This window comes from Rhinolophus sinicus, linkage group LG01 (genome assembly GCF_036562045.2).
Source record: "Rhinolophus sinicus isolate RSC01 linkage group LG01, ASM3656204v1, whole genome shotgun sequence".
NCBI classification, from domain to species: Eukaryota; Metazoa; Chordata; class Mammalia; order Chiroptera; family Rhinolophidae; genus Rhinolophus; species Rhinolophus sinicus.
In genome coordinates this window covers 2,638,810-2,652,478 of record NC_133751.1, presented here as the reverse complement: position 1 = coordinate 2,652,478, position 13,669 = coordinate 2,638,810, and the positions used below count along the sequence as shown (strand labels likewise).

At 56.0% G+C, this 13,669-nt stretch overlaps 1 protein-coding gene across 10 annotated transcripts in view; it reads left to right on the top strand.

Annotated features, from left to right (window-relative positions):
- Window positions 1-11,790, top strand: part of PDE9A (phosphodiesterase 9A) — a 90,683-nt gene extending 78,893 nt beyond the window's left edge. For 8 of the 10 annotated variants that reach the window (XM_074324821.1, XM_074324824.1, XM_074324815.1 and 5 more), the window contains 7 exons: window positions 1,033-1,189; window positions 3,860-3,973; window positions 6,475-6,579; window positions 7,508-7,636; window positions 8,976-9,071; window positions 10,626-10,701; window positions 11,537-11,790. In XM_074324821.1, coding sequence (XP_074180922.1) covers window positions 1,033-1,189; window positions 3,860-3,973; window positions 6,475-6,579; window positions 7,508-7,636; window positions 8,976-9,071; window positions 10,626-10,701; window positions 11,537-11,580 — 721 coding nt within the window. In that variant the 3' untranslated portion in view covers window positions 11,581-11,790. The remainder of the gene's footprint in view (window positions 1-1,032; window positions 1,190-3,859; window positions 3,974-6,474; window positions 6,580-7,507; window positions 7,637-8,975; window positions 9,072-10,625; window positions 10,702-11,536) is intronic. The other 2 variants (XM_074324826.1, XM_074324818.1) reach the window with 1 other exon arrangement.
- Window positions 11,791-13,669: the final 1,879 nt, after the last annotated feature.

Below are 13,669 nucleotides of genomic sequence, written 5' to 3'. Positions count from 1 at the left end.
GTATTTTCCTTGTAAATGACACTCGGTTCAACTCAACACCCAGCCCAGTCCCACGTCGGAGCTGTCAGCAGACGCCTCCGAGCCCCCTGCACCACCTCCTAGGACACAGCTCCCCACTTCGGGGCTCTGTCCAGGGCCTCCGGCCTCCGCAGGCCAGGACCCTTCAACATAACCATACCCTCGTCTGTCTGGCTCCAGGCTGCACATCTGTGGGCAGAGCCCTGGGGTACTAGAGCCTCCCTGTCCCTGAGGCAGGGCCTGGTGCCTGCGTGTGGACAGGTCAGCAGGCAGCCTCCCCAGCCTGTGCCCAACAGGAGCGAGTCAGGGCTAGGACTGAGCAGGCATGGGAGAGGCCCACGGCCAGCCATGGGGCTTTGCTGGAAGGCTGACCCACTCCCACCTGGAGGGGGGTGCAGGGGAGGTGGCGAAGGCACAGCGTTCCACCCCACCTAACTGCCAAAGTCCCGGCTGTGTGGCATTGGTTTGTGTGCCTAGTGACACATCGCTTCTCTCTACCCAACTTGTGTATTTGTGTATCAAGTTTTACTGTATGCGTCATGACCTGAAATATCCCCGAGAACCTTGCCACCACGTGTCGGGACCAGAGTGGATTCCAAGCTGGGGCAGCCCAAGGGCACCCGTTCCCTCATTGCACAGTCACGGTGACGTGCAGCAAAGGGACCCTGACCACAGCATCTGACATAGAAATGCATCCTGATTTCCCTCCCAAGGGCCTGCCTTTTGCACGCACTGAAATTGTTTGCAAGGTGCCATAACGGAAGGCTGCCCACCTTCAGGGTGCCGTAGCAGGGAGAAGTTGAGATTCACTGGTGGTATGTACCCGGTAGGGCTGTGAAAACTTGGGACCATCTAGTTAGAGGGGCAGCAGGGAGCCAGGAGACGTGAGTGTCTGGAACGGGCAGTGCAGTCGCTTCACCAGCCCCACGGCAGCTTGTCCTCCGGCCCCTGCAGGCAGCCCGTACCGCTGGGGCCCCGCGCTTGGGCTCCTGAGGCTCCCCTCCCCCCATCCAGGTACCAGATCAACGCGCGCACGGAGCTGGCCATCCGGTACAACGACATCTCGCCCCTGGAGAACCACCACTGCGCCGTGGCCTTCCAGATCCTCGCACAGCCCGAGTGCAACATCCTCTCCAACCTGCAGCCAGACGGCTTCAAGCAGCTCAGACAGGTGTGCGGGGTGAGGGCGTCTGGCTGCACAGGGAGGGTGTCTGGGGCAGCACGGCCGCCAGAGCACCCCTCTCTGGGGCTGAGGCTCCCAGCAGCTCCCGGTCACTGCAGTGCCCACCAGGGGTCCTAGGAACCAGCCCTCCTTCCCACCTGCTCCAAGGCCGAGTAGCACCCCAGGAAGAGATGCACGCCCTTGGCGTGAGTACGCAGGACCCACTGCCCAGTACTTCACACACGCACTTGAACTTAACCTTTGAGATCAGTCTTTTCTCCGTCTTGAGGCCCAAGGGGAGAGGCTTCCGGAGGTTAAGTGACTGCCCAGGGAACGCAGACACCCCTGCTGTATCCAACCTAACAGCCCTGACCACTGTCCCCGAGCCCCCAGCTGCTGTCCCCTGTCACTATGACCCAGTCAGCCCCACTTGCTCACTTTACATAAGAAACCTTACTGCTCCTCACGGCATGTTGGGAGAGGTGAGAGCGGCCGTCTGTCCTGAGGCAGACACTTACAAGTCACCAAAAATAATGCCCTCCTTCCACACAGGAGGTCCCACTGGACACGACTCTGCTCCACCCCTTATGTTTCCAGGGGAGGAAAGATATCAGGGTGATCTCTTGGAAGAATGTAGCGGGTTAAATGGTAGCCCCACAAAAAAAGTATGTCCACCTCCTGCCCCAGACCCTGTGAAGAGGACCTTATTTGGAGAAAGGGTCTTTGCAGTCGCACTTAAGTATGATCTCTTAGACAAGATGAGCTTGGACTATGCAGCTGGGCCGTCCATCCAATGGCAAGTGTCCCTGTAAGAGACAGAAGAGGCAGAGACACAGACACATGGAGGAGAAGGCCAGGTGATGGCAGAGGCAGAGACTGGAGTGATGTGGCCACCAGCCAAGGACCACCTGGGGCCATGAGAAGCGGGCAGAGGCAGGAGGGACCCTCCCCTGGAGCCCATAGAGGGAGCAGGCCCTGCGACACCTTGGTTTCAGACTCCAGAACCATGAGAGAACACCTCTGTGTTCTCCTATGTCACCTAGTCTGCGTGTGGCACTGAGGGCACTTGGACAGGAGCCATCGCAGTGTCTGGGGACCCATATTCGGCCGCTTCACGATGAAGACGTCCCCCATCGGATGTCTCCGTGGCCTCGCTTCAAGATGTACCTCATAAAGGGTCTAGAACCCAGTGCTGGGGAAACCCATCTCCCCCGGGAGGACTGATAAGCTTCGCTTTATCAGAAGCAGCTTCATAAAGCATCGCTTGTCCAGGCGTCCAGGAAGTTCAGAGCGAAATGCTTAGTCACTGTCACTACTGACTCACACCGATTCCCCTCCCCTTATCTCAGGCTTTCTGGCCTCTCCCCGTGTTTATGGAACCCCACCATCACCACCATGGCTGTTCTGATAGACCCTCAGGAACCTTTCCCTGACGTCGGGAAGGGGGTGCATCCTGACGACCAGTGGCTGCCCAGTGACCAGGAATGTGGCCTGGAGAATCAGAGCAGCTGATGCCCCCTCCGCGTGTGACTCGCCCCCTGGTGGAGCACCTCCCAGCACTGCCCACCGGGAAGGAGGTGCCTCCCGGGAGGAGCAGCCACCCACAAACGGGACTGTCCTTGTGCTATCTGCCATGGGTCACCCAGCACTTGTCCTGCCTCACACATTTTAACGCTAAAATGTGACTTTTTCTGAGGGTAAAATCAGGTGTCCCAATTTTTAATATTTTGTCCTTGAATATTTTGAGGGTGAACTCTTCATGGGCATAAATCCTTCGCTGTTACAGTTAAATCATTACAAGGAAACTGCCCGATTCAAAATGCCAGTCATGGCCCCCCGCCCCCCAAAATACATTTGAAATTATCTTCGTTGACTGATTTGAGTTCTGCATTTGATGCTTGTGGTTTTATTTTCTTGGAAAGGTTGAACATCAAACCCAGCCCAGAGGTGTGTTCCATAAATGTTTGTGGAATAGGTGGGTGGGTGGATGGATGGATGGATGATGGATGGATGGATGGATGGATGGATAAATTGATAGGTGGATGAGTGGACAGATGGAGATTTGGTTATGGTTTTTGAATTATGTTACTTCTTCTAAGCCAATATTCAATTAGCAAGGTAATAAAACATTTATATTTAAAACCCCATTGTCTCCTCCTTTACAACATTGTTACTAGAAGAACGCTATTATATATAATCAGACTTTGATCATTCTCAAGCAGTATATGCACATATAATTACATACAGATTAGATAATAGGAAAAAATACCCATGGAAAAGCGGTCATTGACCTCCAACAAGATCTGGAAGGAACAAACCATATATCTATCCAGATTATGGGTGAGGGAAAGATTTGTCCTTGGCCGAGCCTGCCGTCCACAGGTGACTTGTCCTGACAGGCCTGGGCGTGGCTGCTGCTCCCCCACGGACACAGCACGGCACCCACCTGGGCTGGAACCCCAGCCATCCACTGTCACCCTGGCCTGGGCAGGTCCCCAGCCTTTTCAAGTCTCAGTTTCTGTCTTAAAAGTGAGGGCAGTGATTTTGAGGCACACACACAGCGTTGGCACGAGAACGAAATGAAATGAAATGTGCAGAGGACTCAGGACACCGTCGGGGCTCGCTGAGGAATTGTTGGGGTGCTGCCCCGTGTTAACACTTTGCTCTCTCACCGCTCAGGGGATGATCACGTTGATCCTGGCCACTGACATGGCGAGGCACGCAGAGATCGTGGATTCCTTCAAAGAAAAAATGGAGAATTTTGACTACAGCAACGAGGAGCACATGACCCTTGTAAGTAGGTCGGTTTTGCCTCTTCTGGTGGAGAGGGCTGTGCGGTGGGTGAATCCTCCCCTGCAGCTCAGACTGCAAACCAAAAAGCCAAAATCCCTAGCCTGGCCTAGGAGCGAGGGGTCCCTGGAGCGGGTTTCAGTCACCAGTCTTCCGGGAAAGCTGCCTGCAGGCCCCTGTCCTGCTAGAACTCTCCTTCCTTCTCCAGTCTCCTTCCCATTCTATTTGAAGGTGATAAGTGGGTGAAAGAAATTCATCTTGTCTGGTTTCCTGAGAATAAAATGGTCTCTTCCTTAATAGCACAGCCCCGAAAAACACACTGAATACCAGCCTCTGGGAGGGCAACTCAGGGACCGAGTGGCCGGGGCCTGAGGCCTTGCTAAAGCTGCCTCCAGGACGGTGGTGCGCTGGCTGGCCCCACACCCGGTGTCGGGGGCAACGTCCCCGAGAGGCCTGCCAGGCAGAGCCCTGAATTGCCCGACTCCTCAGAGGAGACGAGACAGGCCTGGCTCAGTTCCCAGGAAATGATAGGGCAGGGCGAGGAGGGAAGGACTAAAGGGCAGCCGTCTCCTGGAGTTTCGGCTAATGTGCCAGACATTGAGCTGAATACAGCCGTGCTTTGCCAAGTCACGTTCCCCAGCCTATCCCCTCTGGAGGACCAGCCCAGGCAGATTGGGGGCCCACAGTCCATGTGTCCAGGGGCATCTCCACGCTGAGTCAGCCCCAGACCCTGATGGCATCCAACACCTTGACCCCAAACACTGGCAACTCCAGGTGGCAGTCATTGGTGCCTGGAGCGAGGCAAGGCCGCCTGGTGCCAGCCCTCTATAGCCAGTCCCGAAGGCACTCACCTGGCTAGTTCAGGTAGAAGCACTCTGGCCTAACAAGTTGCCATCTGAAAGACCCACTATGTGCCCAACCTCACCAGGCTGAGAGGGAGTCAGTGTCCTGGGAGGACGAGTAATGCACCCAGCTGGGACACAGCACACACAGAAGGTGCTGTGGGGCCACCATCTGGGGCTGGGGTGGCCAGGAAGCTAGAGGAGGGGCAGGGCAGGCCCTGGAAGGACCACACTCATGCATCAGAAGCATCAGAAGCAGGGAAGAGGAGGCCTCTGCAGACAGTGGCTTGGACCAGGGACACAGGCAGAAGGTGCACAGGGACCCGGCAGACAGCCCCGGCTGATACGGGAGCCACCGGGCTTGGGAGCAGACGGCAGAAGCCAATGCCACCTGACATTTGTGCAGTTTCGCTCACTCTGGGCTGGAGGGGGCAGGAGGAGTCCGAGTTCTGCCCAGTGGACTCCCATGGCATCAGGCAGCACTGCGGTTCCATTCCCATGTGAGGGCTGGGGTGCCGAAGCCATGTCCTCCTTGCTTTCACATGAGGGTCCCCTTCACCCTGTATTTCTAACATGTCGCTCAGGGGATCCCAGCACTACCCACCTTCATTACCCTTTTAATCTCTGCTTCTGTGTCAAACTCAAAAGGTATCTGAAAGCTTTGGCTACAAATAAATGATAAAGATTTACTCAAGGGTCTTAGGGTTTGCAAACCAGAAACACAGCTAAGCAAAAACCCAGAAGTGTCCCAAAGAAGAAAGAAAAGCTGAGTTCTGGCAGCAAAAGGTACATTCTCGAGAAGAATCAGTCCTGCCTTCTGAGCCCCAGAATCAGTCCTAACGGTATCAGTCAGATGCCAGGTGGCCTGGAGGATGGATGCCAGGTGGTCCGGAGGATGGGTGCCAGGCGGTCTGGAGGATGGGTGCCAGGCGGTCTGGAGGATGGGTGCCAGGCGGTCTGGAGGATGGGTGCCAGGCGGTCTGGAGGATGGGTGCCAGGTGGCCTGGTCACGTCCAGTGGCCCACATGCATGAACATTCCACACCTTCAGAGCAGGAGGGTTATGTGGGGATCTGGTGTGTGTCCCGCATCGACATGGGACTGGAGTTTTCACAAGTGTAAGTTCCAGGCTCGTGAGAACAGGAATAGAGCCGACAGGGTTCTATTCCTCCTGCCTCAACCTATTTGATTTTTAGTAATTTAGCAGCTTGACTGTAATGTCTCCACTTCGTTTCTTCACTCTCTCCCTCACTCACGGTGCTGCTCTGTGCCTTTTGTGTGTCTTCCATAATCAAGAAGATACTTTTGAACTTTACAAAGTGTAGTTCGTGTGACAGAATGCCTGTGTGTTAAATGGGCTATTCGACAACTCGTGGCCCCTCCAAGGAAAGGTTCTGAGCCTGTGGGGTGCAGTGACGCTCCCATTCTCCCCAGTGAGGCTGAGCGTCTAGATGCAGACCACCAGGGCACCCACCACAGGTGACCCTGCCCCACCGTGGAGGGGCCAGCCCCGCCCACCCGCTGGCTTCTCCTCCTGGGGCACCCAGTCCAGCCCAGGTAGCAACTGACCTGTCCAGCCCAGGTAGCAACTGACCTGTCCAGCCCAGGTAGCAGTGGGTTCTGGTCCGTGTCCTGCTGGCTGACCCCACACATCTTCTTCCAGCTGAAGATGATTTTGATAAAATGCTGTGACATCTCTAACGAGGTGCGCCCGATGGACGTCGCAGAGCCTTGGGTAGACTGCTTATTGGAAGAGTATTTTATGCAGGTAAGAGTATTTTATGCACAGCAGTCAAGCCTCCTAGCGCTCTTCTTAGTCCCATAAGCAGGGTCCATGTCTGAACCTTGCAGAACGTCCCAGGGGGACTAGCATAGAGCCATCGAAGTGTCTCCAACGTCCAGAAAGCCTTCAGAGCAGGTGCACATCAAAAGTGAAATGGGGGGGATGGCCAGTCAGCTCAGTTGGTTAGAGCGTGGCGCTAATAACACCAAGGTTGCCAGTTCGATCCCCACATGGGTCATTGTGAGCTGCGCCCTCCTTAATAAAATAAAAAGTAAATAAAATAAAATAAAACAAAAGTAATAAAATAAAAAGTGAAATAGGTTGTAATCTGAGGCGTGAAAGAGTTACAACCTGGGAACGCTGAGGTTGTAAAGCTGCCACCTGTTACCACTAATTGAGCCACTATTAGTGGCAGAGGCGGCAGGCCAATGCCTGAAGGTCAAGAAACAGAACTGCAGGAGGGGCCCCCAGGTGGGGGGACCACGCAGGTCAGCCTACAGTTGTAGCCTGTGGAAGCGTGGAGACAGAAAGCCAGGCCAGCCGAACGAAAACGCCAGGAAGGATGATAAGCCACTCACCTCCACGGCTTCATGAGCCCCAAGAGAACACGGGCAGGAGGTGCTCTACAAGCCCCCTCTGTCACTGGGCATCCCTGTGACACACTTAATTAGCCTCTGCCTGTCCCCTCCACTCTGTCCTCACTGCATGGCTCTGCATGCCCAGCAGACGCCCCCGTTAGCACGTAAGGTGTTATCATCCGTCCTTGTTAATCCTGATTTACGTAATGCAGAGCGGTTTGGTGGGTTGTGGCATATTAGCTTTTTCTCTTCCTCGAAGGACAGTGCCCCTCAAAGTCCCCCACCTTCCATGGCTGTTTCTGTCGTTAACGTTGCCATCTGCTGCATCCCCACAGAGCGACCGCGAGAAGTCAGAAGGCCTTCCTGTGGCCCCTTTCATGGACAGGGACAAAGTGACCAAAGCCACGGCCCAAATTGGGTTCATCAAGTTTGTCCTGATCCCCATGTTTGAAACAGTGACCAAGGTGAGTGACCGTCACCCCACCTGGGTGACACGACAGTGAGAAATACACATGTGCACACGTGCGTGCACACGCTCACACAAGCACTCCCTTGAGCTGTGCTGCCTGCCCGACACCCCCCGGAAGCCCCTCTCCACCTTCACAGTGGCATGTCGTCCCCTCCTGCCCCTCTGAGCTGTCACCCAGCAGCACAGCCACAGAGCCTTCAGCGTCCCCTTCCTTGGCCCCCGGCCAGCCTGCTGCCTCCTGTGGAGACCTCCTTCCACAGTGTCTCGGAACCACCCCCGCACTCACTCCCAGGTCACAGCCAGCTCCTCTCACCTTCACCTTCAGAGAACCTGCAAACCGGTGCCCACCTGTCTCGCTCCACTCCACCCAGCACACAGGCAGGTTCACCTCCAGGGAGCAGACTGTCCCCACCTCTCTCCTGAACCTTCCATGGCTCCCCACTGCTCCAACACAGGGCCATGGTCCCCGCCCTCCCTGGCACTTCTGTCTTGCAGGACAGCCCACAGCTCCTGGCTCTCGCCTTTCTTCCACCCTTCCCCTCTGAGCCCTTCCTTCCTTCTCCTGGGGCGCCGGCCTCCACTCCATGCCTTCCACCAACCTTCCAGAACCGCCTCAGCACACCCTTCCTGAAACCCCGTAGCGCTGTTCCTTCTCTGCACGTAGGGAGCTGCCTTCCTGCACATGGCATTCCCTCCCTCCACAAACTGCGGTGCCTTTACTGCAGGCCAGTGGGGGCTGCTCCAGGGCTCTGGCCGCCCTGCAGTGGGGGTGTTGGAGGGCGGTGTTCACCAGGCTCCACAGAGAGGAGCCCCGATGAGCCAAGTCTCAGAGACAAGTGACTATCCGCTAGGTGGACAGGAAGGAGGGCAGACCTGCACCACCGGGCTGCCGGGCAGGTGTGAGTGGAGGTCAAGGGCGCGCAGCCACGCCTCGAGAATGGCCTCCCTCCTCCGGCCTCTGGGGCTGTCAGGGGCCTAGTGGGTGAGCTTGGCATTTGGACAGTGGGAAACTGCAGCATGGACAGCCAGAAGGATGCGAGAGGCAAGAGAGGGAAGGCAGTGGCTTCTCCCAGGTCCCTGTGAAAAGCATGAGACAGCAGGGACCCTGGGGATGGGTGGGCGGGTGGCAGATCCAGGAGTCATTGATCAAAGGACTTCAGAACCTCGGTCACCTTGGATTTGGCTGCAGGCCGTGACCCTGGGGGCTCCAGAAGCGCCAGTGGGATGGAGGCAGATTTCCTGTGTGATCTCTGAGACACAGGACCTGACACCCATTTTCCCAAACGTTTTCCGTCGCCTTCAATTGGGGACTAAGTGAATCTGTCTCTCTGCAGCTCTTCCCTGTGGTTGAGGAAATCATGCTGCAGCCCCTGTGGGAATCCAGGGACCGTTATGAGGAACTGAAGCAAATAGATGACGCCATGAAAGAGGTAAACGGCTGTGCGGCCGAGAAAGTGTGACCTCCCGAGGGCGAGCAGGTGACATGGGCAGACTCGCGCCGTGTGCTGGCACCACTCTGGCGGCCCCTCTGGGCAGGGGCTCGTTCTCAGCCCAAAGCCAGGCCAGGTCAATCCAATTAGGCATGTGATATAGTTAGATGTGTGATACAGGGTGCCACCCAGATGTGACCAAGGGTGTCAGCACCCACAGCCTCCCGATCCCTCCGAGCAGCACCCAGGCCCCACGATGGCCTTTCGTCCTCCTGCCCCGGGGCTGACCTTGTTCAGCAATTAGGGTGGTGGAAAGAGACGCTCCCCCAGCCTGGGCGAAGCCTCCACCCACGTCCTAGCTCCAGGCCACAGACCCTGACCCGTGGCTGCTCGGCCCCTCCCAGGGGTCAGGGAGACAGACCGGGCCTGGCTTTCAGGAGCTCTGGGGATGGATACTGTTCTCAGAAGGTGCAGTTCACAGGCTCAGAACTAGGGGAGAGGCTTTCCGCAAAGGCCCACGAGTTGGTCTGGCAGGACCCCAGGGTGTGCCCCCTGCCTCTTGGGGCCCCTGAGCACCTCGCTGGCCTGACCTCCAGCCACCTGGAATTTGGCCTCCCCTGGGTCCACTCTCCCACCCCCCTATGTCCGGGGGCCCCATGCAGCTGCAGCCATCTCCCTGCTGCCACACGCTGCGCCCCACCTGGCCTTGGCTGGTCCCACCATCCCCAACCTGCAGTGCCCCTCACAATACTGCTTGCTTGTCACTCACTGTATCCAGGGCCTCCCCGTGCGGTGTTCTTACCCATCTTCGCTGCCAAGAACTCCCACCGTACCTCGCTGAGCGCTGTACTGTCTTCCAGGCACATCGTGTCGCCCGTGTCTCCCTCCGCCTACTTTGTGTACACTGCCCGACACAGTGTAGGTGCTACGAGCCCAGTTGACAATCCAGACTGGAAATCCCAGTCCCTCTAGTTAGATTCTCCCAGAAGGTCACAGACAGGTCCTGAAACTCCATCAGCCTAAGAGCAAATACTACAGAGATAAGAAGAGGTGTCCCCCTGGCTGGTCCCCACCAGGAGAGCGGTGGGGCCCTGACTGTCCTTGGCTGTCCGGGAGCCATCGTGATAAAGGCGTTATGTGTCCGAGTCCCAGCCCCGCTGCCCAGTGGGGGCCACTGGGATCCTCCAGGTGCCTTCCTGACCCCAGAAAGGACAGACCAGCAAAGGCGCAGGGGCCATGGAGTCCATGCTCGCCACCGCCAGGGCACCCCCTGGGGGCTGTGTCCACTGCAGCCAGTGTGAGCTCGTCATCCAAGCGCCAGACAGCAGCCTCGGGGGTGAGGCCCCCCATGACGGGGCAGCTGGTCGTGCGTACAGCTGTGTCTGCAAAGCTCACACGCGTGTGCTTGGGTGCGCCAAGGTTGGAGGCGGCAGTCTCCACTCCACATTTTAATGTGTTCGGTCAACAGGGAGCTCTTGAGCAGATACACAGGGCACTCCCTCTTGTCCCCTGAAGCCTGACTTGTGTCTTCTTTGTGCTCTGTCCTGGTTGCAGAAGAAGACTAAGGGCCTGACACGTGAGGGCTCCGACAAGTCCAGGGAGAAAAGCCGAGACGGGAAAAAAAGTGAAGGTAACGATCTTCCACCTTGAGTCTCAGTGATACAATAATTCCAGCTAAAATTGGGATCTGGGGGGAGAGAGGGAAGGAGGAAATCTGAATACAGAATATTTTTAAATAAGTGAAACTTCTATTGCTTGCTTGTAATAATTAGAATCAGGCTCTGAAGGAACAGGGACATGCGTTAGTTAATAAGCGAAGGTCAATAAGTAGCACGTGTACCACTTAAAAGGGAGAGCAGGTTTTCAAAGCTTTTCACCAAGAAAGCGTTTGCCTGCATGTCTGTAAACATGTCCCTGCCCACTTGCTGGCTTGAGCCATTCCTTCAGCCCGTGCAGAAGGCAGACCAGCCCATCCGCCCCGAATAATAAGATTACACCACACACGTGCCTGATGGGTCACTAGAGAGAGTCTCGGTTTATATCACATTCCAGGTGCCCAGCACGAGAAACTGGGCTGGGTTGTGTAAGAGGCACAGAGGCAGCCGCACCCCACAAACCAAGCTTTGAGCACCAGCTTTGCTGATTACTAGCTGAGTGATGGGTGCAGGCGTCTCAACCTCTCTGAGCCTCAGCCGTCATCTCTGAAGCAGAGGCAGTGAGACCATTTCTGTGGTGGTTGCAGCCAGTGAATGAGCAGAGACCTTGTATGTAAGAAGCGCTTAGAAAATGCTGGCTTTTCATTTTGAAGTCAGCTCATATTTTTGAATGGCGTGGAAGAGGGATCAAAATGGTTTTATTTTGCCTACACGTGTCCAACAATATGTCCAATGCCTCATTTTTCACACATAGTCTGTGTCTAGTCCTATGACATTTGTAATATCGCCTGCACATTTCAATCCCAACAGAAACAAACCAGTTGTCATTTTGCGTCCCCGCAGACCATGCCTGAAGGAAGCAGAGCGTCCGCGGGTGTTCTGGACCCAGCCCAGTCGGACGTTGTGAAAGCCACGCGGGGATGAGCTGACCCCAGCGCCTGGCACCACACAACCACGTTTTCTAAGAATCGTTTTGTTCAGTGATGCAAAAAAAAAAACTCATGATGCTGTACATAATTTTTATTTTTAAACTGCCTTTTAAATAATATATTCTTATACAGAAATGGGTGCTGCACTTTTTCTCTGGTGCATGTGATAAACCCCAGACGTCCTCCGTCCGTCCTCGTGTGGAGACAGGGACACTCCGCTTTTTCACAGATGTACTCCAGGGCGCCTGCCCAGTGAGACGTGACACGTGCATCCGTGTAAATTCCACATTAAATGTCAGACCAGAGCCCGGGGCGCAAGGACGTGCGTGTCCTGTGTTTGTGAGCTGCGAGGGGGCCATTGGTGGGGAGCTGAGGCCGCCCGGTCACCCTGGAGGCAGCGCGTGTCCCCGCGGGACACAGACTCACCACAGGGCGCCCATTTCCTGGGGGGTGGGAACTGAACATTTACCTCGCAGGTGAGAAAAGGAGCCGAGGTGCCTCAGTGCCGTTGAGGGCATCTGCCTCAGGGGAGAAAGCTGCCCTTTTCTTCCTGCCTTCGTTTTAGGGACAAGCACTGGGGACTTTCTGGGTGGCACTGAGCCCACAAAGGGAGGCTGTACCCAGCTTTTTCATGGTATAGCTGGGCACCCAGCAAAAAGTAATTTCCCAGGACCCCGTGCACCCCAGGGCCGACCCTGGTGACTGGCACGTATTAGGAGCTCAGATATTTGCCAAATGAATGCATCTGAGTTGTGGTCGCTAACCCAAAGAATCATGTCTGAGAAAAAACACATCCTGCAGAGTGTGTGGTGGGGACGGGGGGACAGGGACACTGAGTGTATGAGTGTGTGTGTGTGTGTATTTATGACTCATCGAGCCTCCCTGCCGCCGAGAGGAAGGAAGTTGAAGGATGACAAGGTAGTAGGTGTTCATCCTTCGCTCGGTTCCTCAGACCTGGCAGCGAACGGGAAAAAACAAGGAACACTTGGGCTTCGCTAAGGAACAAAGTGACAGGTGTGAGGGAGAGGTGGCCGAGGTGGACAGTGGGTCCCTCGCGGAGCAGCGAGCGAGACGTGCCATCCAGCAGCTGACCATTTCTCGTGGCCACGAGAGCTCTGCAGGAATGTCTGCCGTTTCCCTTAAAAGTAATTTTACAAAACATTGAAAGTGCATCCAGCGTGCCAGTTACAATGGGGCGGAAGGCAAGGTTAAGCCGTGTGGTGTGCTGACCGGTCGGCCTGTTCTCACTGCTGCCTGGACACCTGGGACGTAGCTGACGTGTGTCCCCTGGGTGCTAATCGACCTGGAGGGAATGGCTGGCAGCGTGGCACACGGCGCCCAGTGCCATGGAGTCGTCCGCCGGCTCCATGCACCAAGCCTGCCCACCGACCTAACGTAGGTAGTACGCCGACCACCGTGTACCAGTGGGGAAGGACGTCACAGAAATGTTCCTCCTGTTCAAGTATGGCCTGCTCATCTGGGCAGACCCATCCATCCTGAAAGGGGACCCTGGCAGGCATCCCCTCGACTGGCCCCCAGGCAAGGCTGCTCCTTTCCCCTGTGCTGCCCAGTTTCTGCCACAAGAAAGGAGGGTCATCCAGAGGCCACCTGTTCTGGAAAGAGTCTAGCAGGACGGGGGTTGAATGCTTCTGGATTTCTCTCCTCGCCGATTGTGTGAGCACACACCTTCTGTATCAGTGTCCTGTGGCTGCCATAACAAAGTAGCACAAGCTTGGTGGCTTCAGACAACAGAACTTCATCCTCTCCCAGTTCTGGAGGCCAGAAATCCAAAATCAAGGTGTCAGCAGGGCCCTCTGAGGGCTCCCGGGGAGGGTCCTTCATCACCTCTTCCCAGTCCTGGTGACTGCAGCAATCCCGGGGGTTCCTTGGCTTATGGCCGCCTCCCCCCAATCTCTGCCTCCACTGCCATGTAGACTCCTCCCCTGTGTGTCTCTGTGTCCAAATGTCTTTCTTTGTATCAGGACACCAGTCACTGGATTTGGGGCTCACTCTA